Below are 27,369 nucleotides of genomic sequence, written 5' to 3' on the forward strand. Positions count from 1 at the left end.
AAAATTATCGTAACGGTTAGCATTTCAGTGCAACAAGAAATATTTGCAGTGCTGTCGGTGGAGGAACTAAACTGGCTCGGTTTAGTCATAGCCCTGCCAAATTATGTTTTACAACAAAAACAGCAGTTCTGAATTCAATCAGTGCAAATTCACTGATGGCAACCGAGCAATAGTAGGCGATTGTTTCTCACCTCGCTGTTGGATCTAACTCGTAAATGATTGCTTTATTTTGAAAGTTTAGAAAGGATACAACGTCTTTTGTATGAAAGTACTTTGTCACTTTCTTGACAAGTTCTCATCGGGTTTGTGAACAACGGCATGTAGTACGAAATCATCTTAGCAGAGTTTGGAGTCTGTTTACTATTATTTTATTAGGGGATAGGTGGAGATGGCGGCTGTCCTGCTGCAGATTCTGGAGCGGACGGAGTTGAATAAACTCCCGAAAGGCGCCCAGAACAAGCTCGAGAAATTTGTAACGGAGCTGCAGAATGCTAACGAGGCGCTCAAGACGCAGCATGAGCGGTTCAAAGCAGACAGTGGTAGGTAGCTTCAACCCATTAGAAATTAATTAGGTTTGTTAGATATAAAACCCATGTCGAACAGCAGTGTACGAAGGAAATATGGGCCAAAAAGCAATGTCGTACCTGTTCCACCGTGGTCACAGCGGCCGCTAACTTTAGCTACTGTGTCACGTTAAGGCTAAATTTGGCGGAAGACAATTATCCCAACTCTTTTTAAACATAACCTTTTACTTCTGAAATTAGTAGTGAGGTGTGTAAAATTAATGCCGAATTAAAGAACAATTCCCAAATATGAGTAAAGGTCTGCTGTGTTTATATATTTGCTTTTGCCTTACTGTCAATTCAATGAAGTTTGGCATGACGTTTTTTTTCCACAAAGCTTTACTTGAATGCGGCTCACTTGAATTCACAATTATGAATTTTGGATTCATTCTGATTTTAAAAAAACATGATTCCCATGAATCCTTCCTGTTTTTGTTTTTTTTTAATATATAATTATAGTTCAGTTACATTGCGAAATATCTTCATTACAATATGATGGTCATTAATGTTAAATTGCTGCTACTCGTAATGAGATCTGGATGTGTATGAAATATTTAACAGGGACACACATTAGATCAATGTCTGCATAAAGCTGAGTATCTGCAGCTTATAAAATGTGTTGCAGTTTTTCAGCATATAGCATACTGTTAAACTACTGGCACTCGGTGTTTATTGAGCTGTATGAAATGTGAGCTGCACACTCATGTATTTCTGTTGAATGTTTTCTGCCCTTACAGAACAGCAGTACTTTGACATTGACAAAAGACTGGCGGAGAGTCAGGAACAGATCCTGTCTGCCACCAGAGACCTGCAGACACTCAAAGAGGAAAATAAAAAACTCAGTGAGTTTTCACCATCATAGTATTAACACACATTTCCATACCATTCAAGCTTCAAGTTCAAGTTCCCCAAAGTGTGATTTTTAGTTGTTTCTTAAATGATCTTCTATGCTGTGTTGTTTGCTTAAAATGGCCACAGTGCTCTCATGGGTTCTGGGAACAGTTCTTCTAATTATATAAAGGTGCTGTTACAATGCAGACCATTGAAGCATTAAAAGGTCTTGGATACAGTCATTTGAGCCTGTTCGTATGCAGTGTCAGGGGTCCTCATGCTGCGTGTTATTTGAGAACAAGGCCGATAGTTTACTGTTTGTTCTGTTAAATACAGTTAACAGTTACATCTTCCATGTTAATGTATAGTTGCAAAATAATACTCACCAATAATACATCAATGATGAGGTCCATTTAGCTTACAATATAGACATGTCTTTTTAAAGCTGAGTGCCAGATGCAAAACTTAAAGTCATTATTTTAATCTCATAGTCATTTCATTTCAAAGCCGGTGTGCTGTAACTTTAAACTGTTACCACACTGTGCAGAGATGGTTTTGTAAGCTTTAGCTTTAAAACATGTGGAATCATTAAAGATTAATTTTAAAATCAAGGACTAATGCATTGTCCTGTTTTCTCTCTGGGTCTCCTATGAGCAGCGTCTTAATTCTTCTCTCTGTGCAGATGAAGAGCTGAGCGCTCTGAAGGGAATAGAGGGAGAGACCTCTGAAGAGAAACCGCCACAGCAGGTAAACATTCCCATGCACCTCACGATGTAGAGCTAATGTTCTGTTTTTGTTTGGAATATGCTACTTTTAGAATACTCAACCCAAGTATAAAAAAATAAAGGATAGTTCATTATTTTTCCCTTGATAAAATAATAGTAAAATTGTAAATGGTGAAAGTGAAGTGCACTCAGTTTTGATCCATATTGTGTTGAAAGTAAGAAATGTAATTGCATTAATCTGTCATGTATGATTCTTATCTAAGTGAGAAGCAGATTTCATGGATATGTTTTTCTCACATCATCACTCGTTTGTTGTCGTTCAAATCTGAAATGTAGAATGTGTGGAGCAGTTTCTCCGACCACTAAGCTAAGCGTCAAGCATAATCTGAGCTTTTAGCGTTTGAAAACAAAATTAGACCTTTTATTTTGTATGAACACACCTGTGGAATTACATCACATTATACTTCAAGTACGGTCTGTAATCTGTGTGTGTGTGTTTGTGTGTTTGGGGCTGTGGCTACAGCAAACCAAGGCCAAGTATGAGATTGAGGCAGAGAAGAGAGAGCTGGCACGGTTGCTAGAGAAGAGAACGCAGGAGGTGGAAAACCTTACTGGTAAGATGTCAGATATGCTTACACAGAACCAATCTAAAGACATAAACTGATTACACAATATCTAAATACTGTTTGCTTCTATAAATGTGCATGTTTTTCTCTTTAGACAGTTGTTTATAGTACTCTTCTGTTTTTCATGTCAATACAGTTTTAATTTATACAACCCAATATCACAAATTTGCCCCAAGGGCCTTTACAATCTGTGCAGCATGCCACACCCTTGATTCTCAGACATTGAGATACAGTTTGGTGTCATTTTAAGTTTGTGTGTGTGTTTTTGGTTTTTTTTGTTTGTTTTTTTTGTTCACAGAGGATGTGAAGCGCCTGAATGAGAAGCTGACCGAGACCAGCAAAGTCAAGATGGAGCTGCAGTTAAAACTGGATGATATACAGTCATCTGAGGCTTCTGTGCAGGTGCCCATCAGATTTCTCTTAAACCACCACAGCTCAAAGTTAAAGCACATTTGGAAGCTGCAGTTTATTATTATTATAGTAAATTCTCAGTTCACCACTGAATGTGATTTTCTGAACTCTTTGTGATCGTATGTCCTGTGTTTGTATGTTGTAGCACCGCGAAAAGCGCATGGAGCAGGAAAAGGAGTTACTGGAGAACAAAATCGAGTGGTTAACTGCAGAACTGAAGGCCAAAACTGAAGAACTGTTGAGCACCAACAGAGAGAAAGGCAAAGAGATACTGGAGCTTCAGGGCAGCTTGAAGAACAGCAAGGAGCTGGTAACACACAGACAAGATACACGTTAAAATTACTAGACTGAGCACAGTGTGCAGTGTGTACAAAAGTCTGTCAGTGGTATCCCTGTTGACTCAGCAAGACCAGCTTATGGAGCTGGTCTTGCTGAGTCTTGCTGATCTGTATTCCTAAATGTAATTGACCTTTGCAAGAATAAAACCTGCTGGGAAGTCACAGGAAAACCAGAGAGGACTGTTATTTGTTAGAACCAGTCAGGGAGATGACAGGAAAATCTGATGCCTTTTGGAATAACTTTTCAACAGGTGACCAGACTGGAAAGTCAGCTCGCTTCTCTGAAGGAAACCAGTGAAAGTCAGAATAAAAGAGCTGAAGACCTCAACAACAAACTGAAACAGGTAATATAGACACAGCAGTGTTGTCTTCACATAGGAGTTTCATGGACAGGCAAATTTGAAGATTCAGGTATTTGCCTCTCATTTGATTTCCATTCTGTATGACTGCTTTTGAACACTATGGTTGTAGTCAGCTGTGTAAGACAGCTAAGGGTCCTCTCACCCCTGTAAAGACCCCCAGCTCCTCAAAGCAGGGACTGTTGACTGCTCTGGTGTCTTAGCTAATCATCAAGAGTGTTTATGTGGCCTCATGTCCATCCAGGCTAAAGACGAGCAGAGTGCCATGGAGGAGAAATACCGCAATGAGCTCAACGCTCATGTCAAGCTGTCTTCACTGTATAAGGTGAGAATCACTGCAAGGCACAGGGGATATAAGCAGTATATTGACGAAATGTTTAAAAATAATACTACTTTACATCTAAATTATTACTTGTCTTTTATCTGTTTATCAGCAAGATCACAGTGAAATTACTGGCCTCAATTTCATGAGAGGCAAAACTAGTGAGGGAATGTAACTAAATACAGTTTACTCAAGCACTATAAAGTACAGTTATGAAGTACTTGTACTTTACTTGAGTATTTCCATTTTCTGCTACTTTATACTTTGCAGGCAAATATTATATAATATTTCTATTATTCAGTCAGTTTGTGATGTCTGTATTCTCCCTGTAGGGGGCAGCAACAGACATGGAGAACAAGAACCAAGAACTGAGCAGAGCAGTGGAAGAGCTCAGCAAGCTGGTTAAAGACACTGGAGAAGGTATCACTCCTGATTTTTCTTTTTTCCAGCCTTTCAGAAAAGTGTTGCGCAGGCGCTAAATGTACATGCATGTCATAAGATGAGGAGGTGGTTGCTTCTTACCATTTAGTCCAGATTTTTCTCACTTTGGAACAAAACATTTCTAAATGACCGTTGCTTGCACTGAGCACTGCTCACAATTGTACTCTTAATATATCAAACAGGACAGGGATGGACGAACCCCACTGTGAATCAGTAAAGTATTAACGACGACCTCTGTGTGTGATGTCACTGTGTTCGCAGCCAACAAGGCTCTAGAAAAGAAGGTGTCGGAGGGAGAGGAACTAAAGACCCGGTTTGAGGCAGAGCTTCGCGAAAAGATCAAGAAAATGGAAAAAGAGCTGGAAAATGCCACAGTGAAGGCTGCTGCCAAACACTGCTGTAAGAACACATGCACAGAGGATACTTTATATCATTCGTACTTGATGTTTGTGTTTATGTATGTCTGCACAGACCTGACCTTTATTCAAATGTGTGCGTTCTTGTCCAGGTGTGCCGCCTCTGACTGAAGAGCAGTTGGACTCCATGTGTCCATCAGCAGCTGCCATCGCTGCCATCGTCAAGCCTGGCATGAAGTTCTTTGATGTGAGTGTAATGGGACATACCACAGCTGTGCGACATGCTTAAACTCATATGAGGATGAGCACGTTTCTGACCATGACGTTGTGTGCCAATTATATGCATAGTAGCCTGTTAAGTAATCCAACCGTTATATACGTGCAATGAACGGTGTCTTTTACACAGAGCGTCCCAGTCATTTTGAGGGTGAGTACAGTGTCCAGGCTATCGTAGTGTGGACCGCAGGGGTTGTCAAAAAAAAAACAAAAACGCAGCAGTGCTGTGGCGAGAAGTTCAAACAGAATCAATGTCTCATTGCTGTGACCAATCACGATCCCGATCAGACCGTCAACAGTATTAATCCTCGAACTGTTTACACTAAATTTATCAAATCATCATCATACACTTCATTTATGTAATTACTAACCATGAATAACTAACTGTGATTTTAACTGACATGTTGCAATATTTGAGATGCATACAAGAGAGCTACTGGTATTCATGCATTTTTTTCAGCCTTAAACATGAAAACCACCAATAATGTCCACTGGAGTGTGTAGAACTTGGCTTTCTGCTACCTTTATATGTCTGTAATGAAGTAACTAGTCTACCTGACACACTACGAGTTTGTGCGTGTGCTGCAGTAAGTATGAATTCTTCATCCTCTCTCCCTATATCAGCTGTATAATGCGTACGCCGAGTGTCAGACACAGCTTCAGCTCGAGAAGCAGGAGACCAGGAGAGTGAGCAGAGTGCTGGATGAGATCGTCCAGGAGGTCGAGTCCAAGGCTCCTGTCCTCAAACGTCAGAGGGAGGAGTACGAAAGCATGCAGAGGTCCATGGCCTCCCTGTGCAACAAGCTGGAACAGGCTCGAACGGTCCGGGACACCCTCACATTCCTTCTGTGTTAATCAGATTGACTCACACAACAGAACATATGAAGTTTAACGTGTATTTTGTTTGCTTTCTGTCATTAGGAGATCTACAATTTACAGAAAGAGAAAGAAGAGGCCAAGCAGCGCTGTGAAAGCTTGGAGAGAGAAAAACTGAGGACAGAGAGACAACTAGAGGATACATCTACACAGGTACACACATAAGACATGCTTTCAAGTGATGCAGTTAAATTGGTCTCTTCTGATTTGTTTTTGAGTCTGTGAATGTGATTGTTCAACATCTCTAGCAGAATCTATGGCTTCATGATCCAACACACTCATTCACTCATTTGTCTCTAGCTCTGTGCTCTTCTGGTGGAGCTGGAGGAAACCCGAGGTAATCGAGTGACCAAGGACGATGGCAGCTCTGCCAACATTTCAAGCACCTCTGAGGTCACCAGCCCACGCCAGCTGTGCTTCCGCAGCGTGGAGGAGCTACAGAGGCAGAACCAAAGCCTGCTGGGAAGGCTGAGGGAGTTGGAGGAGGAGAAAGACAGACAGCAGAGCAACATAACATCAGCACGGTAATAAAGGCTTACTGACAAATGACTGACTCTGCCAGTGGCTGGCACTTTGGCCCAAAGCCACGTTCAAATGATGTAGAACCTGTAGAATCTTTATTTTGTTTTTGTTTTTGTTTTTTTTTTTAGGAATATTTTTATTTATTGGTTGGTTGTTGTTGGTTTACAATCTAAATTGAATTGAAAATTAAATAAATAAGTGAGGTTATTTATACAACATACATCACACAAATAAAATCAGTCAAATTACAGATGTGATAAATCTGTGACTGATCTAACCTAATACAGACTTGACTGACATTAGCTACAGTCATTGGTGACCTCTTGCCATAAGTTCAACCACCAAATCAGCCACCAGCCCAGAATCTTTAACTGTTCATATTGTAATTAAATAGTTCAACCTATTAGAACTGATGTTCAAAGAAAAAAAAAGTAACATTTGGTTATTTAGGTAAATCTGATTATTTGTCCTGATAACGACACTCTTATTTCCATCTATTTGCATGAAAGTAGATTGCAGCGGTTTACCTTCAGTCCTTTAACAGAGTGTTGACTCGGAGTGAAGCTATATGAGATGGAAACATTAGCTCAATCTCTCTGGTTCCCTCTAGTGTGTCAGAGTTGGAGGCCAGTGTGGATAAGCTTCAGAAGGAGTTGGAGCAGCTGAGAGAGCAGAGGAACCAACAGAAACAGCTGGCTGACTCCAGCGCCAGACAGCGAGACATGTACAAGGTCCTGCTGACACAGAGCACGGGATTCAGCCTGCCGCCTCAAGGTGACGCCAAAACACCAACGCTTAAGGGCTTTTAGGGAGAATTTGTTTTGAGCAGTGGATGTAATGCTGTTCACAGAATGAGGTCAAGTTTTCATGTGTGTCTGCAGGTCCAGATTCTTCATTGCACCCCGCACCTGTCAGGCCCTCAATCCCAGCTACTCGCTCTACTCCTCAGAGAGCTGCTGCTGCTGAGTCAGCGCAGGCTGCTCAGGCTAAAGCTGCTTTAAAACAGGTACATACAAACACATACGCACACACTTAAATCTGCACTGATATGCTTCCACCTCTGTTTACTCGGATTTGACACAAACATCCTCTTGGTGTCGAGGATGAACTGATTTTAATTTACTTTGGTCAAAGATCACAGTAACCTCACAAGACACATTTTTGTCCGTAACTCAATAATTCATACATAATATGACAGTTTCAGAGAAATACCTAATAGGATAAAATGATTAAGTGATGGCATTTTATAAAGTCACATGTCATTTTCAGTGTGACCTCATAGTGTTTTCTGTTCATCATCCAACTCAGGAACAGAAGGGTGCATTGTGACCATATTTCACATTTGGTCAGATGCTTAATTGGTGACACTAATCTTGGGAAACCACCTAGAAACTGTGCTCACTTTAGAGCTCTTCTGTGCTGCCAGGTTGAACATGTGTGTGAAGCATCCACACATCCAAAACTCTCAGTCAGTCACTACATAAACCATGTGAGTGCGGACAGACATGAATGTAAACTACAACTTGACCGGTGTGTGTGGCACACAACAGCAAGGCGGTACATATTGTTCTTCATATGAAATGTGGGCCAAAAAGAAAAGAAATCTTCAATTTCAGGAGCTGTTCTGAGTGGATGTATGCATGTCTTGCCTTTCCAGCTGAATGATGCCTTTACCCTCTACAAGAAGGAGAAGGCAGAGAATGACAGGATGTTGAACGAAACAAACGACAAGCTCCAGAAGCAGCTGACAGAGCTCCGTTCCAGCCACGCCAAGCTCACCTCTCAGCTAGAGTTCAGCGACAAGAGGTCTGTTAGGTCCAGTGCTGCTGCTGCCGCCTCATATTTCAGTTCTTGGAGATCATTTTTAAACAGCATGTGTTTGCTCTGTGTGTCTCTATGCATGTCAGGTACGAGATGCTCCAGGAGACTGTATCAGCTTACCGCAGAGAGATCTCTGCCCTACAGGACAGGAGCCAGAAAATGGCTGCAGCGGCCCAGCGCTATGAGCACGTCATCCACACAATGAGCCAGGACCTGCGACAAGCCAATGAGAAACTGGCGCTTGAAGAGGTGAGGAAGAAGAGAAGCTTTAATATGAGCTGAGCTGTGACATCGTGTCTACGTTATTTATCTCTGAATACTGCTTGCAAACTATTGCTCACTACTATGATTTAATTTTGCGATGTGTCTGCAGGTGCGTGTAGAGAACTTGACTAAAGAGAGAGACATGTTAAGACAAGCAGAGAGTCGATTCAGTCGAGAGAAGGAGGCCATGCTGGCTGAGCAACGTAACCAGAACCTGCTGCTCACCAACCTCAAGACAATACAGGTACCACATCATGCAAAAGTGTTTCTGTTCTCCTTTGAATGACTGAAACACATGCCTGTTGTTTTTCTTTAATCTATGCAATAAGCAAGTGTGTTTTGTCTTTTGGTAAGATCATAGGAAGTGAGAGAACTACATACTGTTGATCCTTACATCTAAACATGACCACAATCAAAGATGAAATGGCTTTTCTTTGTCATTATTGCACTTTAAAATCCTTTTTTCTCCTCATGATGCCTCCCGTTCTCATGCTCCTCTTTCACATTGATGTAGCTGACTATGGAGCGCACAGACACAGACACTCGCCAGCGGCTGAACAACAAGATAGAGCATCTGGAGGCAGAACTGGCTTCAATGAAGACTAGGCTGGACCAGGAAGTAGCACAGAGACACAGCCTTGGCCGCAGCATGGACGTATGTGGAATACTTTTAATGCACGTGTATTCTCCTCTATATGCTTCAAAAAATGTTGTTGGAGTTCTGTAACCTTCCTCGCTTTGCCAGGCTCAGTTACTAGAAGCTAAGAAACAGCTGGAGACCCAGAACACTTTGCAGCAGAAGACCAGGGAGTTGTTACGCACCTCTGAACAACAGGTGGCAGCTCTAAAAACCCAGCTAGCTTCCACTTCATCTTCCGAGGTTGTTACGACCACCCCAGTTACCCGAGCTGCAAGCCTCAGAGCGCCACTTAGAGGTAAACAGCTGTACTCAGAAGAGAAAAACTAAAACTGTATCTGTAGTATGTGTGCAATAAAAGGAGCTGCAAAAATCATCATTCATCTTTTGAAGTGCTCAACAATAGATCAGACCTTCTGAAAAATTCAGGCTCTAATACTGATGCTAAACAGCTGTTGTTTGTAACTGTTTCCTGTGTCTCTGGTTGCTCTCAGTTCGCTCTCCGCTGCCAGCAGCTTCCCAGCAGCCTAGCCAATCAGAGCAGGAGCTCGTAGAGGTGAAAGGTCTCCTGCGTACTGCTGAGGAACAAAACGGTGAACTAACAGAGCAGCTAAAGAATGCTAATGTTAGTGTGGAGCAGTACAGGGCTGTGGTACTGACTCTGGAAGACAGCCTGAAGAAAGAAAAGGAGGTATACAGCTCTTTTGTTTTCTTTGTAATGCACCAGCAGACTATGGAAGCCCTGAGAGGCAAGTGAGAAAACAATTTTGGTATTAGTTGTTTTTTTTTTTTCCCTTCCATCTTTGAAAACAAGTTAAAAATATTTGGCAGAGGAGGAAAAAAGTGTTGCCATTCTTATATCCATAAAAACAACACTTGCCTCTCAAGGTTTCTGTAAGCTACTCTGCTTTTCTCTTTCATCTTATGTTTCTTCTCAATCGCTTTATTCTGGCTACTACACTTACACACCTGTCCACACACGTGACCTGACCCTCCTCCATCCTTTAGTCTCGCTCCCCTCTGGAGATCCGGCTGAAGGAATCCGAGGAGATGCAAAAGCAGCTGGAGAAGAGGATTTTAGAGGTGGAGAAAATGAAGCAGCAGGAGCAGGAAGAAGGGAGAAAGGCTCTAGATGCAGTGGAAAAACAAGTAAGCCTGTTGCACGAATTTATACTGGTGAACCTTTGTGGAAATGTTTCCTTGGTGCAAGTGTCTATGAAATAACTGACTAGACGAAATAGCCGCCCCAAAATATCACACTGGCTGTTCCTTGGCTGTTTATATGACTTATTTTAGTTTCTGTCTCCTCAGTTTGTGCACTAGAGTTTCCATTCACATTTTATCTGCAGAGGGAAACAGAATATAATCAACAGACAGAAAATAACTTAAAGCGGCTAAATTGAGATTATTATTGATATAGATATATTGAGAATATATGTATGAAATGATAATGTGAAAACAGTGTTAAGAGTCATTCATCATGTAAAAACTGCAGCTCCACTCAGCTCTACAGAACTTCATGGTTTAAGCTCAGCTCAAAAATACTATTGACCAGTATATGATTATGTGATTATTTTTTTATTTTTTTTAAAATCCCAAATACAGAAATTGGTATCAGGCTCAAATATCAGTAAAAAACAAAAATCAGTAGTTTTGTAGACAATTAGTCAGTAATTGGGACTTTCCATGCTCAGTGTCCTGACTTTTAAGACACAGTGGCATCCCATTGAGCTATATATTTTAAAAGATCTTTCATTAGTGCTGGCTGATAAGTAGATTCATTGAAAAGAAAGTTCATTGTTTGTTATTTATCAAGGAAATTTGTCAACCATCCAGCATTGATGGTCTCTCAAATGAGAGGATTTGTCCATTTTCTCTCATTTAATATAGTAAATTTGGTTGCTTTGGATGGTCAGAAATGCCCAGAATGTATAAATAACATAATACTGTTCTTTAGAATGACTTCATTCATCTGTAAAGGAATAAATAAACAGGAAAAACGGGTTGACCTACACCTCAGCAAAATCAACTAATAAATTAGTCTGCAAACTATATCACGATTAGTTGTCCTGGACAGTCTTGGCTAGCAATTTCAGTTGCGTGTGACTTTTCAGCCTGTAAAATGCCAACATGCAAGTGTCTTCAGTTGTGTTTCCTGCTGTCTTGTCTAGCTGTGTGAGCTGCACCGCAATTTGAAGACCAGCCAGGCAGAGCAGCAGGAGGCGCTGGAGAGAGCTGCTGCTGCTGTTGCACTGGAGCAGAAGGCCATGCAGGACAGCCTGTTGCAGGTACATTTACACACACACACACACACTCCGTACAACACACTCGACGTGAATCTGAAAGCTGTGTTAACTCAACTGTTTCCGCTCTTGTCTTCCTCTCAGACAAAGTTAGCCGCAGAGGCGCAAGCGAAGTATGAACGGGAGCTAATGCTTCATGCTGCTGATGTGGAGGCCCTGCAGGAGCTGAAGAAGAAATCCCAGCAAGAAGCAGCACAGAAGAGGGAGTTAGAGGAGCAACTAAACAAGACCACGTCCCTCCTGCAGGAGAAAACTGCAGCCTGGAACACAGTGGAGAGACAGCAGAAGGTAGGATGACTAAACTGAGACACTAAGCATCCCTGGGTCCTTTCACACAACTTACTACAAGAAAATTGTTCTTAAAATGACTGTGTTTTAAGGGGCTATCTGCAGATACATTGCTTTCGGTAAATGTTCTGATTGGTCGTAACAATTTGACTCTCCATCAGGAGGATCTGTCCAACAAGAGTCGTCACTGTGCAGAGCTGGAGAAGCAGAATGCGCTCCTTCACCAACAGATGGATGAGATGGCCTCCAGGAGTCGTCAGGTGCAACAGCAGCAGCCGCAGCTTGACCTGTCGTTCAGCGAGGAAGGGAAGACCACTGAACAGATACTAGAAATACTCAGGTAACACTGCAACACCAAGGCAGGCTGTGTGTGTTTTTGCATTCATACTTGTGAGAAGGGATTTGAGAATGTTAACACATTAAAACTATCTTAGTGTAAACTCATTTGGATTGAGTTTGAAGTGTGTGTGCCGTACAAACCACTGTAGGTTTGTACGGCGTGAGAAAGAGATCGCTGTGGCTCGATGTGAGGCGTCCGAGGAAGAAGCCCTTCGCCACAAACAGCGAGTGCAACACCAAGACAGAGAAGTGAAGGAGCTACAGGAAGCTCTGAACGCTGCAAGGGAGAAAGTGCAGGTACGAAATAAAGTTATGGAAACCAGAGGCAGAAGGTGATTCACAGAAAACTTTAGGGATGGTGGCCACTCGTGTTATCTAAAATGTGACAAGGGCATTGTCGTCAGCAGGGCAGTTAGTTATGACTCTGAAAAATGAGCAGTGCTTGCTGAGAAAAAGAATAAAAGTTGAACAAGATAAAATGGTGTGTTAATATTGTGTGTGTCTGTCTGGCTTTCCGTGGCTCAGGTCACACTGAAGACTCTGGCCCAACAAGAGGAACAGCTGAAGAAGATAGACACTATCAGTGCTCTCCAAGAAACCAACAGGATGCTGAAAGTAGACCAAGACAACCTGGAACAAGACCTGCAGCAGGCTCAGGCTAAAGTGAGGTTCAAGTTTTGCATGTCACAGTTTGTATCTCCTTTTGCTGTAAGCTGTGTTGTTTTTGTTTTTTTGTTGTTTTTTTTTTTACAATGTTTGTATCTATGATAAGAGCAGAGTATGAGCTGACCCTCTCAGGCTAAAATTTCATCACAGGTTGTGAAACTGTCCCCATAGTACATTTGAAAGGCAAATCTACAATCTAACCTATATTAAGCTGTTCTGCTAGTTTGCAGCACAACCTTCAGACTTGTGCTAACTCTGTGCTAGCTTTGAGAACTTTTGAGGAACACCATGCCTCCTGTGATGCACTAATTGGATAACCTTATTTCATCAGTGCCTGTCTGAATCTCAAAATCGTAGAGCCCGACTGATGATTTGTGGGGCAATACTGATATTAAGTAAAAAAGTAAAAAAAATTCTGATATCTGTATATTGGATGACAAAGATTTATAAAGAGGGCAGGATGTTTTCCAGTTTATCAATAGACTTTTTTTGTCCGAAGTGACATCAGTGCAGTGAAACTGTAAACTATTAATTGTGAATAACCCCAAGCTTTTTCGGATACCAGTATATTTGTGAGGCCAGTATAGATATCTTACCAGATTAGATATATTGGTCTGGTTGTACAAATCACTGATGCAGTTAGTTGATAGCTGCAGTTTACTGCTCTAATGCAGCCCCACTTTGAATACAGTGATAGAATGAATGTTTGTCTGATGCCCAAACTCCTCCAGAGCAGTGTTTTTATGCAAGAGGAAGTTCATCATTGTGTTGCATCTGAGAGATAATCTTTTACACCTTTACTTAATAACGCCGTTTCTTTCTTCCTCTGTCAGGTTACGAAGCTCCAGTCAGACATCAATCCACTACATCAGTCTTTGTCTCAGCTTTCAGAGAAAAATTGCTCGTTGCAGGCTGATAAGAGGATACTGGAAGAAGACGTCAAACGTTTGAAAGCTAAAATACAGGTAATGTCTATGGCACAGTTCTTACACGCTGCATTACGCAGTACAGTCTGCTGTTTTGTCACTGTATTTCTTTTTGTAATACAGTAACTAATTTCTACCGTCAGTGTATGAGTTTGACTTACACTGGTCTGACTATCCCTCTTCAGCAACTGATTAGCCAACAGAAAGACGGCGATGTTGAGGAGAGACAGAAAATTGCCACTGAGAGAGAAGCCCAGCAGAGGCGCATCGCACAGCTAGTTGAAGAGACAGCCAAGCTGAAGACTGAGCTGGCAAGGTAGAACACACACTGAGACAGTATACACCATGAACACCATCAGGCTGAAATACATAATGCATAGACTGCCAAAACACGGAAGTACCCAGGATTTTAACCAAAAAAAAAGCACACAACTAATAAAAAATGTATTAACTGAATCCAGAAACTGACTTTTATGATAGAATAATAGATATCTGTTTAGGTTTCATCTCTGTCTTGTGCTTTGTACCTGACCTTTGTAGTTTGAGAGTTGAAACAACCGGAGTAGACCCTCCAACAGCTATTGTGCTCAGTGACAGACTGATGTATCCCTCAGCATATGCTAACAGATTTTGTTGTGTGTGTGCATCAGATCCAGTGCCAGCAGTAACTCAGCTCAGTCTCAGCTGCAAGCCCTCAGAGACTCTGTGGCCAGTCTGACATCTGAGAGAGACACTCTGAAGAAAGACATGGAAACCAAAATCAATGACATCCAGGAGAAAAACAAGACCATCACTCAGGTCAAGAAGATTGGTAGACGCTACAAGTCTCAATATGAGGAGCTCAAAGCCCAGCATGACAAGGTGGGACTGCAGTTTGTGTAATGGAGTGATGTTAAACGGTGCAGTGGAAAACTAGCTTTGTATGGATGGAAATTCAAAGAGTCACTCGTGTGTGTTCCAGCTGGTTGAGGAAACAGCTGGTAAAGCAGGAAGTGAGGCAAGTTCAAGTGAAGAGGTGCAGCACGAGCTGACCAAAGCCCAGGAGGAGCTCAACAAGGCCAGAGAGGAGCTGAACACACTGAAAGAGGAGGTGAAGACCAAACAGGAGGAGGTGAGCAGGAAGATATTTTAGACCTTTATATGACCAATATTAACTTTTTTAAATAATTTTTCACCTTCTCCATACTATCTGAGCTAAGTAGCAACTGTGAACAATTGACTGTTTTACTGCCAGGTGTATCAGTGAGAAACATAATCACTACAATGAAATCTATTATGTAAGACTACCCTACTAAGAGACACTTTTGTGTTTGTTCTTTTGCTGCATTTTGTGTATGTATATATGTGTATATACATATATATATATACACACACACACACACACACACATACACACACAAAATCCTGAAGTGCCTGAAGTCTGGAAACCATGGACATGACCAAATATTGAGTTCTCTCCTTTGAGATGCTTTACCAGGCCGTTACTGCAGCTCTCTTCAGTCATCAGAAAAGGCACTAAAAGGCGTACAATAATGCAAAACCAAATTAGAGTATCATGTAAGAAAACATGCTGTTGGAAACTGTCGCTAGATTTTTTTTTTCCCCCCTAACCAGGTCCAGAAGTCCCAAAAAGAGCTGGAGGAGGCCCAGAAGGAAAACCAACAGACCAAGGAAAAGTTCCAGGAGGTACTGTAGTACATTCAAGTAAATGTAAACTGCAGTTATGTCTGTATTTGATCTAACCAGGACGCTGCAGATACAATGTTTTCTTTGTATGTTAATTGCTGCTAATGACAGAAAAATGGAAGGTTTCACCAGGCAGAGGAGGGAAGTACATTAAGTTATTTTAGCTCTACATGTAGAATCCTGCAATGAGGAACTGACTTTGATTGATTGTCAACTCTTTTGTTTTTATAGGTCCAATCCCAGCTTTCTCAGACCCAAACTCAGCTGCAACAAAATCAGAACCAGCTGACCCAGAGTCAGAAAGAGCTTCAGCAAGCAAAGTCCCTCACTCAGCAGGTAAAAGAACACAGCAACAAATGATGATGACATCTTTTGAATATACAAACATGTTTGTTGTTTATGTAGTTGACATTTGATCCGGTTGTAATATTGATAACCCCAAAACCAAAAGAAGTAAAGCAATTCAGCCCACATCTGACAACATACCCACATGATCTGGTTAATTATGTCCTCCTTTCTAATTTAAAGGCGCAGAACCAATTAAAATCAGTACAGTCTCAAGCTCAGGCCCGTCAGAACCAGATTCAGCAGATCCAGAGGGAGCTCCAGCAGGCTAAAGAGGCTCTTCAGCAGAACCTCGCTAATCAGAAAGAGCTACAGCAGACCCACCAAAGCAGTCAGCAGAGCCACAACCAGGAAGTCACCAACCTCAAGACTGCTCTCAGCCAAGCAGAGAGCAAGGTGAGCAATCTTCTTTCTCTTTACTGTGTATCTTTTTTTAGTGCTTGACTATATTTATGCATATATTTATAACACATATATACACTGAGATACTGAATCCAGACATTGTTTCAGGTTTTTAATGTTTCGACAGCATGCAGCAGTTACTCAAATGAAGTGTAGCATCTGCTAGTATGCCGCTCATCTATGAAGAATGTCATTTACTGAGCTGTAATTGCCAATGTAAATGCCCTTGCCATAAATTTATTTATAAATCAAACACATCTAACAGTTTTTATGCAAGATTTTTCCGAGTACAATAAATGACATTTGCATTACCGTTGAGTAGGGATGTTCCTAACAACCTTCCCGGACATTTAAACAGGCAGTTCAAACTTAGACTAGTTGACTAATCTAAAAGTAAGAAAACAGTCTCAGCAAACAGTCAAATTTGAGCACAATTTAATAAGGTAAGGTAAATAAGGTGTAAGGTTAAACTGCTCATCCATCCAGCAACACCTCTTCCCTGAGTGAAAGCCTCTGTTCAAAGTCAGCCAAATAACAAAGGTGATACCCACAGGACCGTTGTGGTGTCCTATATGCACTTTGAAATGTTCAAGTACATTAACAGAATAATAATTGCAGTAACAGCTCTGCGAGGAAGCTTGCTTAGTGAAAGCCCAGTCAAACTGTGCAGTTTCTTTACATATCCTCTGTCCATTTCTGGCTTTTTCAGAAGTTTGCTGTATTAAACCAGTGATTTTTCTTTTTCTGTTTTCCCCCCAGTATGTAAATGAATTACTGTGTCTGTGCTTACATCCTGTCAGGTGACTGAGCTTCAAGGCCAACTGGACAGCCTGCAGAAGGTTGGAAAAAGCTTTCTGCTGACTTATTTTTAAACTAGAAATTGCACTGCATGCGCAAGTAACATTGAGTCGTGGAATGCATTCATAGACTGATGTACAAGTGTCATGAATATTTTTATTTCTCCATTTTCGCATACCTCCTTCGCATATTCTTGTGCACGTTACCTGCTTCATGCTTGCTTTTTTTTTTAATTGATCCTTAGTTGGCTGGAGAGCGTGAGGCAGACATCAAGCGTCTACAGGAGCAGCTAACTGAAGCTAACAAGGCTATTGAGGCTAGCCAAGCCACACAGGCCAACACGAGTTCTCAGTCCATCCAGGCCAGTGATGCTAACCAGGCACAACAAGAGGAACTAGCAAGACTCCGGCAAGAGGTATTTCCTAATCCTTTCCTGAATTTTTTTTTACATTGTTTTTATTTGCATTTCTCTGTTAACACCCATACATTAATGGCTTTATTTTGGCTCATACTAACTTGCATGAACTGAATGGAAGTTTTCTATAGTTTAAGATGTTTACACAGTCTCTGTCTAAAGTGGCAGCAGGTTCATTTATTTTATTCTTCCTTATTAAAGCAGAGCTGTTGAGCTTAAAATCTTTTTCAAGTGATACCCAGCCAAGAGTGCAGCATTAAACCATTGTTACAACCTTGGTACCAAAAACATTGGGACGCTGAGTGAAACGTAACTAAAACAGAATGTCTTAATTTCCTAAAATTTCTTGACATATTTTCAATGAAAAACAGTACAAAGACAGTGTGTTTAATGTTTCACCACCTTTCACCTGTGCGACATGGTGGGCTGTATCAAAATCCTGGCGGTTTAATACAAACAGCTGCACAGTGGGTTTTTTTTTTTTTTTTTTGCAATTGAGTGTCTTAATAATGTCATTCACCACTCGGGGAGCAGCAGTCATAGTGCTGTGTTGTTTTTGCTTAAGCTGTCTGAGGGAAAGAACAGAGAGGAGCAGCTCAGGCAGCAGATGGCTGAGAAAGAGGAAAAGACCAAGAAGGTCTTCATGGGAGCCAAGACCAAAATCAACCAACTAAACAGTAAGTTCCACAAGTACTTAAGCACACAGAAGCCAAATTGAAGATATGTTGACAGAGTACAACTAAATGAAAGAACCTGCTCTGTTTTTTTTTGTTTTATTTTGGTTTTGAAGAGCGTATTGAATTTGTAACTTGAACCTTAACCTGTAGGCGCCAAGGAGCAGCTTACTCAGGAGATAGAAGAGCTGAAACAGAGTAAGGAGGAACTGGAGGTGAGAATGAATGCCCTGAAGTCTCAGTATGAAGGACGACTTCTTCGCTTGGACAGAGAGCTGAGAGAACTGAGAGAGACACAAGCACACTCTGACCCCAGAGAGGAACCGCAGGACCAGAGCGGAGCTAAGGTACATGCATCGTGCTGGCTCGTTGACATGAAGGTCCACGCTGTGAGACTTTCTCAACAACACAACAACAACAACACTTCTTTCCTTCTGTAATCATATGGAACCTTCAAGGACAGAATTTAATTTGATCTTCTCTCAAAACGTGATGTTTTATTTGAATTGTACTACGAAGTACTAGAGTCACATCTAGAGGGGTGAGGGGGTGCTGTCCAAGATTGTTTAAAGTCAAAACATTTCATGGAGAAAGTTGGAAATTTACAAGAAAAAAACTCAGATTTCAAGAATCAAGTTTTAACATAAGTTATAGGTTTCACCTTTACTATCTCAGAGATTTGATGTTATAAAAATGAAAATAAAACCAGCTATGTGATGAATGCGTCAATAATTATATGTAGCAGGAACAGCAGAGTCCTGGCAACTGAGAATGATTAAAGCTCAGTGTGCTTAAAGAAAATGATAATGAAAGGCAGCCAGGACCTGCCTGTGTGCTACTATGCTATAATGTTGTTACTCATTGCTCTTAGAAATACTGGCATCTTTTTTAAGATTATCCCCTTTTTTCTGCAAAATATCAAAGCTTCATTTAATTGAAAACTTATGATTTTATTCCCCAGAATTTTTCCTCTAAAAATAGAACCACTTTGTTGAGAAATTATGACATTTTTTCCTCAAGATGTTACACTTTTTGTTTCTTAAAATGTTGTAACTAAGCTGTCTAAATCTAATAGCCCTCTGTGTTGTTGTTGTTTTTGTTTTTCTGACATCTTATTGCACAAACTTGTATCTGTCCTTAGATGGGTGATCAGGCCAGATCTGCAGAGCAGAGACAGATATCCTTGAAGAATACTCCCCAAGACAGGGGAAGGTAACTAATGAAAACAAACATACATACACAGACACCACAAACACTGAAATGTACATTTTTGAGAATTAGGATGGACTGATCCTGAGTTCTAAAAGTGCAAACTAAGTTGTTCACAAACACAAAAAACTAACTGCACATGAAATCTGTATGCATAAAACCTGTAATAACTTATGGTTTCCCTAGCAACTCCAGCCTGTCTGACCCTCCCACTGCCAACATCCGCCCTACCCCAAGTACTTCATCTCCTAGCAACAAGCCAAGCCCCTCCTCCGGTAGCAAGGCAACACCCCGTGCCAGCATCCGGCCTATGGTTACCCCAGCAACTGTCCCCATCCCGACGCCTACCGCCACTGTCATGCCAACCACACAAACTGACAGCCAAGAGGGTGAGAGATTAAACATAAACCTAAACATAAAAGCAGACCGAAGTAAAGCATTAATTTTCAAGAGGTTGAGTATACTGTATAGCTGATAGTAGCTGATAGTTAAATTATGCCTGTTTGATGTACCACAGCGTGATGTCATGTTTCTGTCTGCAGTGCTGATGACTGCAGGAGCCCCTGTACACTCTACTAGCTCCAGTCTGGTGAACACACCCACATCAATAAGCCAGGCTACAGCATTTGTCCAGCCCACACAGCAGCAGGCAGCAAATCAAGATGCAGGCCCCAGTATGGAGGCAGAGCGGCCATCTACATCCTCCTCTCTGATTGGAGCCGGTGAGCAACAGCCCAGCAACTTTCCAGATGACCATAAAACACATCCACAGCAAAGAAACAAGAGACATGCCTTCACAATTTTAAATGGTTAAAACATAAATTGGTCTGTGGTGTATCCCCCACATGCTGAATACCCTCCTTGGGAGAGCACCGATAGCTGTGATTGTGAAGGTGCTCATCCCAGACAAACGCTGTCCCTTTTTCACAAGGCAGTCAGGCAGTACGAGACCGTTTAAATTTTGTTAACTGATATCCTGGTGTTGTCCTTTGTGTGTTTGGCATGATTAAAGCAGGTTCAAAGCGAGGCAGAGAGGAGGAGGAGGGGGAGGAAGAGGAGGAGAGCAGACCAGAGAGTTCACACACACCTCCGATCACTAAGAAACTCAGACTAAAACCATCAATAGCACTGCAGGTAAGCATGAAAAAGCCAGAGACACATAAGCGTCATCTTCATCACTGGCGACCCTTTAATTCTCTGTGTATCCTCTCCATGGGATACTGAGATCGCACATGCTTAGTGTGTTTTACATGTACTAGATTTATCTTATTTTTTGTTGCTGTCCCAAAGAGGTTCAGGGGTTGGATAATGGGACAGATAAATCTGGTAAAGCAGAGTATGGAAAAGTACAGAACTTGATTTTAGTTATTTCCCGTTCTGCATTAGTATGTAAAAAGTGAGTAAGAGAGTGTGGGATAATGTTTGCATTTCCAGATTATTGCTCCTATTCTGTCTTCTAAAGTACAGAATTCAGAATTTGTAAAAATGCTGAAAGTGTTTTTCATGGCGATTGGAGCAGCCAGCCAGAGCAAACGCCATGTTTACCGCTGTGAGAGAGCATGAAGTGGAGTAAACTTGATTGAAAGCAAGGCAAGAAGTATGGCGTGCCACTTACTCCTGCGCAGAGTCGCCTGTAATACCTGTACGTCACGGCCTATTAAACAGCTCTGCACCAAATAGGGGTGTGGATTTTAGACCGTGCTCAATCTTTGGGGCATCCAAAATCTACTTCCTGTTTCCACATTTCATCATAATCTCATTGACTGGTTTATCCACACTACATGAACAAAACAAAAGAGTGATGCAGCCAACTACATGGCTATGGTGACTGGACAAATTACTTCATGTGGCTCTTCATCAGGTGATATATTGTAAAAATGATAGCACGAGTTATAAACAATGATGAGGAGGTTCTGCCAAAAAAAAAGAACTATCTTGAATGTAATATTGTGTTTTAATGGTGCTAATGGAGAAATGCTTAGGTTATTTCAAGTCTGGCTAGAATCTACAAGGCATTTCAAAATTAAAAAAAGGTTGCAGTTTAGACTATGGATCATGATTACGAGTTTGTTTTGGGCTGTTGGCCGGACATATACAAGTTATAACATATTTGTATTGTGATGGTGGTGATGGGGAAAAATCTGAAGCTGAACTACAAATCAAAGCCTAAATCCTTAAGTATCTCTGCCTGAACTTCCTCTAAGCCTTTCGATTGCACATAAATCCAACATTTGGCTCTGAAATATCAGGATGAAAGTAGATTAACACTTAGAATTAGAATGTGCAGGTTTGTGTTACCTGACAAAGAAAGCCAAGATTCAAAAACTTGGCACTCAGGAAGCGATTGTTTTTATTTTGTTTTTTTTCTACCAACTTGTTTTTGTTTTTTGCCATGATCTGTTTTTTTTTCTTTTGTCTGTGTCTTTACATTCATGCATTATTAACTGTGCTATTACAACAGTGTAATGTGTCGTCGTGTTTCAGATGGAAGGAGACGAAGACATTGAAGGAGAGCTCAGGGATGAGGGAGAACAACAGGATTCACCTGATGACAGTCAGGTCAGTTGCCAGTGAAAGCAACTTTGCAGGGGATTCAAAAAATTTTTGTCATTTGAAAGCTATGTTATCTAGACAAAAGTATTGGGACAGAATTGAGAGGAGTTGCTAAAACAGCTTCCACTCTTCTGGGAAGGTTTTCCACAAGATTTTGCAGTGTTTCTGTGGGAATTTTTGCCCATTCATGAAAGAGAGCATTGGTGAGGTCAGACACTGATGTTGGACAAAAAGGCCTGGCTCACAATCTCTATTCCATCCCAAAGGTGTTGGATGGGGTTGAGGTCAGGACTCTGTGTGGGCCAGTCGAGTTCTTCCATGCCAAACTTATCCAACCATGTCTTTATGGACTTTGCTTTGTGCACTGCGGCACAGTTGTGCTGGAATAGAAAAGGTCCTTCCCCAAACTGTTGCCACAGAGTTGGAAGCATAGCATTGTCCAAAATGTCTTGGTATGCTGAAGCATTAAGATTTCCCTTCAGTGGAAGTCAGGGACTGAGTCCAACCCCTGAACAACAGCCTGAATTCAAACATGTCTCAATACTTTTGTCCATATAGTACACATATTAATACACTGGATAACAAATGAAATCCTTTGGTTCATATGTAAGATCTGACAGCATTTCCAGTCTCCCCTTTAAACTAAAGTCACAATGGTTGTTAGTTGCAGATCAGACTGTGGCTGCCACTATGGATTATTTTTATTATCGATTAATCTGAGTATTATTTTCACACTACTTGTTTTATCTATAGAATGTCAATTAAAAAGTGAAAGTTCCAAATTTCCAAAGTGACAGCTTCAAATTGCTTATTCTGTCCAACCAACAGTCCAAAACCCAAAGACTCCAATAAATGACAAAGGAAAACAGCATATCGTGACATTTAAGATGCTGGAACCAGCAAATGTTTGACGTTTGCTTTGAAATGTGAATTAATTGATTAATCGTCCGGTCATGGCAGCTCGAGATGAGATGTTAGTCGTTGTGCATGATGGCTGTAAATCCTCTCCACTACCACAGAAATGGTTGTTTTTGTTTGAAAGTGAATTATACTGATGATGGTTATTAAAATATTTGATTTTGGGGTGTAGGAGCTTCCAGAGGAGAGTTTCCCTGTCTTAGCTGAAGATGATGAAGACATCGAGGATGAAGGCGTCTCTCAGTCTGTCCCCTGTGATCAGATGTCCGCTCAGGGCCCTGCTATAGTTCGGGACGTCATTGTGATCGAGACGGACAGTGACAGCCGTGAGAGCAAAGATGGGGCAGAGAAGCAGGAGGAAGGTGAAGAGGAGGAAGAGGAGGAGGAGGAGGAGGAAGAAGATGAGGAGGTGCTGTTTTGTTTCTCACTATACTTTCAGCTTTGATTTGTCATCTGCAGCAAATAACCAAACTCTCTGTGTATGTCTCAGTATAAGGAGGAAGAGGAGGATGATGAAGATGAGGATGATGCTGGTGACAGCGGAATGAGGGGAGGAGAGGAGAGTAATGAAGCGAGCAGGGGTGCAGAAGAAGAGGGAGGGGAAGAGGAGCCATCGGAAGCCCCCAGCTCTGAGGAGAACGTGTGTGGAGCCTCTTCAGATTCCCAGCGTCCCTCTGAGGCGTCACACAGCAGTGAGAACCCACAGTGGTCTCTGATTGGTTTTACTGGTCCTCATGTTGGCATCACGTTAATGTGACTCACTCTCTTCCAGGTGAAGCCAGCAGTGGTGCCACGTCAGAGTGCGACCCCCCCAGAGATCCCATCCACCTTGCCCCGACCCCGTCCTCCTCTGCACCCTCCCCATCCTCCCTCTCCTCCCTCACACCCCGCCTGCCCCACCCACGTAGGCCCCCACACCCACTCCCACCGCGGCTCTACATCCAACCTACAGCTCCGGAGCTGGGACCCCCGCACACACAGGTACACACACAAACACACACACACACAGGTTGATCAGACTGAATGAAGAGATAACATCATCTTTGTGCTAATGTTGGCTTTAGCTTCACTGACAAGATATGATCAGGATTCTGTCCAAACATCCTAGCAGGCAATCAGTCAGCCCGCCCATCAGAAACACCAGCCAAGTTGTTTGAAGGACAGTGCTTTTGCATATAGATCAATGCCTTGGTTATGTCCTGCATGGTAAATGATTTCATGACTAAGCTGTAAAAGGCTCTGCCAGTGATGCTGTGTGTTTGTTAATCAGAGACAGCCCTCTCAGCTGCGCAGACCATCCGTAGGACGAGGACCCCAACTAACCCCTGGAATAGGCAGCATGGTAAGAGATACATAATGATTACATTATGTTAATGTATCTATATATACGGCATATGTGGCAGGTCATACTGTGTGTGTACAAGGCGATGTGATATTGATCTGCATCTGTTGTGAGACAGTGTGTTTGTGTGTTGTGCAGCAACATTTCTTTGATGACGATGACAGAATGGTTCCCAGTACTCCCACTCTGGTAGTCCCACACCGCACTGATGGCTTTGCTGAGGCGATACAGTAAGATCTGCACCACACAGCCTCACACACACACACACACACACACACACACACACACACAAAGATTATTGGGTAAACCAGGGCTGGCTTGTATATTAATATCGTATTGATATTGTGAAATGAGACTAGATATCTTTATATTGTGATATGACATGAGAGTTGTCTTTTCTTGGCTTTTAAGATTGCCTCACGTTAAAATGAAGTAATTTTACGAGCTTACCAGACTGTTCTGGCTGTTCTGTTATTTGCCCAGGTGGACATTGTACACATTACTGATGCTTATTAATCAATTTTATAAGAAGAAGAAGATTCAGAAGAAGTCAGTGAAAACTGTAACTCACATGTCTGTCTTTCATGTCCTCAGTTCTCCTCAGGTAGCAGGTCTGTCCACCAGGTTTAGGTTTGGACCTCCAGAGGACCTGCTGCCTCCGACGTCAGCCTCACACTCTGACCTGGGACAGTTGGCCTCTCAAGGAGGTAACACACACACACCTGAATTAATTAAACAGTTAGATGTTCACAAATTTTTGTCGGGGATTCCTGTCTGTCTTACTACTGCTGCTGTGTGTGTGTAGGTCTGGGGATGTATGAGTCTCCCCTGTTCCTGGCTGCTCATGATGAAGACGGAGGAGGAAGGAGTGTCCCCACCACACCTTTACAAGTGGCTGCACCAGGTAGGACACACACACTCATGCTCTGCACATTGATGAATATACTGTGTTTACTGTCCCTTACTCTTGCACTCTGTCAGTCACGGTCTTCACAGAGTCTTTACCCTCAGACAGTGGTGACAACATGGCATCCCAGTCGGTTCCCATGGTAACCGCCTCCACTACTATGACTTCTGCTGCAGATGATGGCGACGAAGTCTTCATGGAGCAGGAAGGAGAGGGGTGAGGTGTCTTTACATAAATCAGTGAGACTGACAGAAATGTCGTGATTGAAGGCAGCTGAATCTGTGATTTGATATTAGAGAAACAGATTCCAAGGTTCTAAACAGGTTCTATGAGGAAGCTTAATCTAACCGTGTTTATGTTTTCCAGTCCTGGTATGGAGTCCTCTTTGGAGAGCCAAACAGACATGGAGTCATCAGGACAGCAAAGTGATGATGGATCACTGCCATCTACCAGCCAAGACCCTGGTAATTTATACACTCGCCTGACCATAATTTAAACCCTGATAGCATGATTTTCACGATAAATCCAAGCCAGAGTTTTCTTTTCTCAAACTTCAGTGAGTGTAATGACAGTGCTGTGTCACTTTTACCTTTTTAACATGTTGGCTTTCACATACAATAATACAAGCTTTCAGTTTGTCGTTTTCATGAATTTGAGGTTTTTATTGAAATATGTCCATATTTCAACCAATTGTCCATAAAACTGTCAGAAAAGTGAAAAAAGCTCAAAGTGATATTTTGAAATTGTTTTGTCAGACCAATAGCCCAGTAATATATCAACAGAAACACGTTGGCACAGACCTCTCGGTTCACCTGCTAAAGACCCTTTAGTTTAGTTACATATCATCATTATGCAGCTGCCAAAATGAGATTGAATTTTGATTATATAGATGCATTTCAGTCCTATTCTGGATACATGCTCAGTTCACAGTACAGAGGAGAAATACACTGTAAGTTACAACATCCACGGAGCAACATCCATGTGGTCGGATAATTCTTTAGAAGCAGCAGACTCTTACATAAAAGTTACTTATTCCTGTTTTGCCTGACTCGTCTCACCAGCCGCTTGCTTCATCTGTCGTTACCTCAAGCCCTTCAGGTGTGAAGGGATTTTCCCGAAAATATTCTGTGTGTTCATATGTGTTGTATACAAAATGATCAGAGAGATACTGGAAGCTGGTGAGAGGAATTTGCAATACATGTTCACCGAGGAGGGAAGAAACTTTTGCTCTGTCACTGAAAGTCTAATACCTGGTCTCTCTGTTCATCACCGGTTTTATTGACAGACACCAGCAGCGCTCTTCAGCGGCGCACAGTGACTAGTCAGCCTCTGATCGGCAGCCTGTCAAGCAGAGGAACCAGAGGAGGCAGGGGGACCCTACTTAGCCGCAGAGGTAAGACATGTGAACAGTCCTGGAGGCCTGAGCCGTTACCGTCTCAGTAAAGGTGATGTAGCACATTGCAGGGTTCTTAGCTTCTGCTTGATAATCACTGATACTGTACCCGCACAAAGAATAAACTCGAGTCGCTCAAAGGGTAATGATGAAGCTGTTTATTGAAGTGCAGTGAGCAGAGAGCAGCATACACATGGATATAGAAATTACGGGAATAATCAAATGAATGTTGTCTGTCTTTAACTGCTTGTTTGTTTTCAGGAACTTTCTCCCGAGCAGGAAGGGGAGGAGCCGTGGGCAGAGGGGGCTTCGCCTAATTATAATGTCACGGGTGGCATTTCTCAGTCATCTCACCCAACGAGGAAATAACAAGATGACACTTAGTTCCACACATTGTTTCTAGCAGAATGTTGAGACACTCAGTATGTCAGTAAATATCCTGTCTGATCAAAATCTATAATCGCACTATTACAGGGAGAGATTTGTTATGTTTCTGGTCCTTTGTCTGATATACACATTGATTGTCAAATCCAGTCAGCTTTTAGTTGTTTTGTAATTTTGTTAGTATCTTTATTCCACTCTGTGTTTGGGTTGTTATTACACTTGTTTTAATAATAAAGTCGAATAATGATAGAATGATAGCAGTGATATCATGGTTTCTTTTCTTTTTCTTTTTCTTTTTTTTCATAATCAGTGTGGGAGTGTAGTGGGTTTGAGTGGATAGAGAGCCATTGAACATGGCTGTGGCTTTACACAGCAATGCAATCATGTAGTAATTTCATTGTATCTTGTTTCCATATTTTGACTTAAGGAAAAAACATTTAAATCCAAGGGAAT

At 41.8% G+C, this 27,369-nt stretch overlaps 1 protein-coding gene across 4 annotated transcripts; it reads left to right on the forward strand.

The window, feature by feature from the left end:
• The first annotated feature begins 263 nt into the window (after positions 1–263).
• tpra (translocated promoter region a, nuclear basket protein) lies at positions 264–27,173 on the forward strand. 4 transcript variants are annotated; one of them, XM_046407720.1, is made up of 55 exons: positions 264–539; positions 1,301–1,405; positions 2,077–2,141; positions 2,643–2,733; positions 3,044–3,147; positions 3,302–3,466; positions 3,746–3,838; positions 4,098–4,178; positions 4,508–4,595; positions 4,878–5,015; positions 5,125–5,219; positions 5,873–6,070; positions 6,170–6,277; positions 6,425–6,648; positions 7,257–7,420; positions 7,528–7,652; positions 8,304–8,452; positions 8,554–8,716; positions 8,841–8,975; positions 9,246–9,386; positions 9,477–9,666; positions 9,863–10,059; positions 10,377–10,517; positions 11,540–11,656; positions 11,756–11,959; positions 12,121–12,299; positions 12,448–12,595; positions 12,824–12,961; positions 13,798–13,929; positions 14,076–14,206; positions 14,541–14,751; positions 14,852–15,001; positions 15,505–15,576; positions 15,808–15,912; positions 16,105–16,317; positions 17,124–17,162; positions 17,366–17,536; positions 18,102–18,213; positions 18,364–18,557; positions 19,352–19,422; positions 19,606–19,808; positions 19,962–20,141; positions 20,432–20,553; positions 21,904–21,978; positions 23,063–23,299; positions 23,381–23,582; positions 23,663–23,871; positions 24,161–24,232; positions 24,371–24,462; positions 24,827–24,939; positions 25,038–25,136; positions 25,214–25,355; positions 25,506–25,603; positions 26,425–26,532; positions 26,794–27,173. In XM_046407720.1, the coding sequence occupies exons 1-55, from the start codon at positions 389–391 to the stop codon at positions 26,847–26,849; spliced, it is 7,506 nt and encodes a 2,501-aa protein (XP_046263676.1). In that variant the 5' UTR covers positions 264–388; the 3' UTR covers positions 26,850–27,173. The 4 variants fall into 4 exon arrangements, with proteins under 4 accessions (XP_046263676.1, XP_046263679.1, XP_046263677.1 ...); XM_046407723.1 differs by having other exon boundaries at positions 25,244–25,355; XM_046407721.1 differs by having other exon boundaries at positions 20,435–20,553.
• Positions 27,174–27,369: the final 196 nt, after the last annotated feature.

This window comes from Scatophagus argus, chromosome 13 (genome assembly GCF_020382885.2).
Source record: "Scatophagus argus isolate fScaArg1 chromosome 13, fScaArg1.pri, whole genome shotgun sequence".
Lineage (NCBI taxonomy): Eukaryota > Metazoa > Chordata > Actinopteri > Scatophagidae > Scatophagus > Scatophagus argus.

What these genes read in the sequence shown, in the direction of transcription:
- tpra (XM_046407720.1), top strand. Translation starts at nt 389, where the DNA reads ATGGCGGCTGTCCTGCTGCAGATTCTGGAGCGGACGGAGTTGAATAAA. An exon ending in AGCTGTCTTCACTGTATAAG is followed by an intron (nt 4,179 to 4,507) that starts GTGAGAATCACT and finishes TTCTCCCTGTAG; the next exon opens with GGGGCAGCAACAGACATGGA. An exon ending in GACCCTACTTAGCCGCAGAG is followed by an intron (nt 26,533 to 26,793) that starts GTAAGACATGTG and finishes GTTTGTTTTCAG; the next exon opens with GAACTTTCTCCCGAGCAGGA.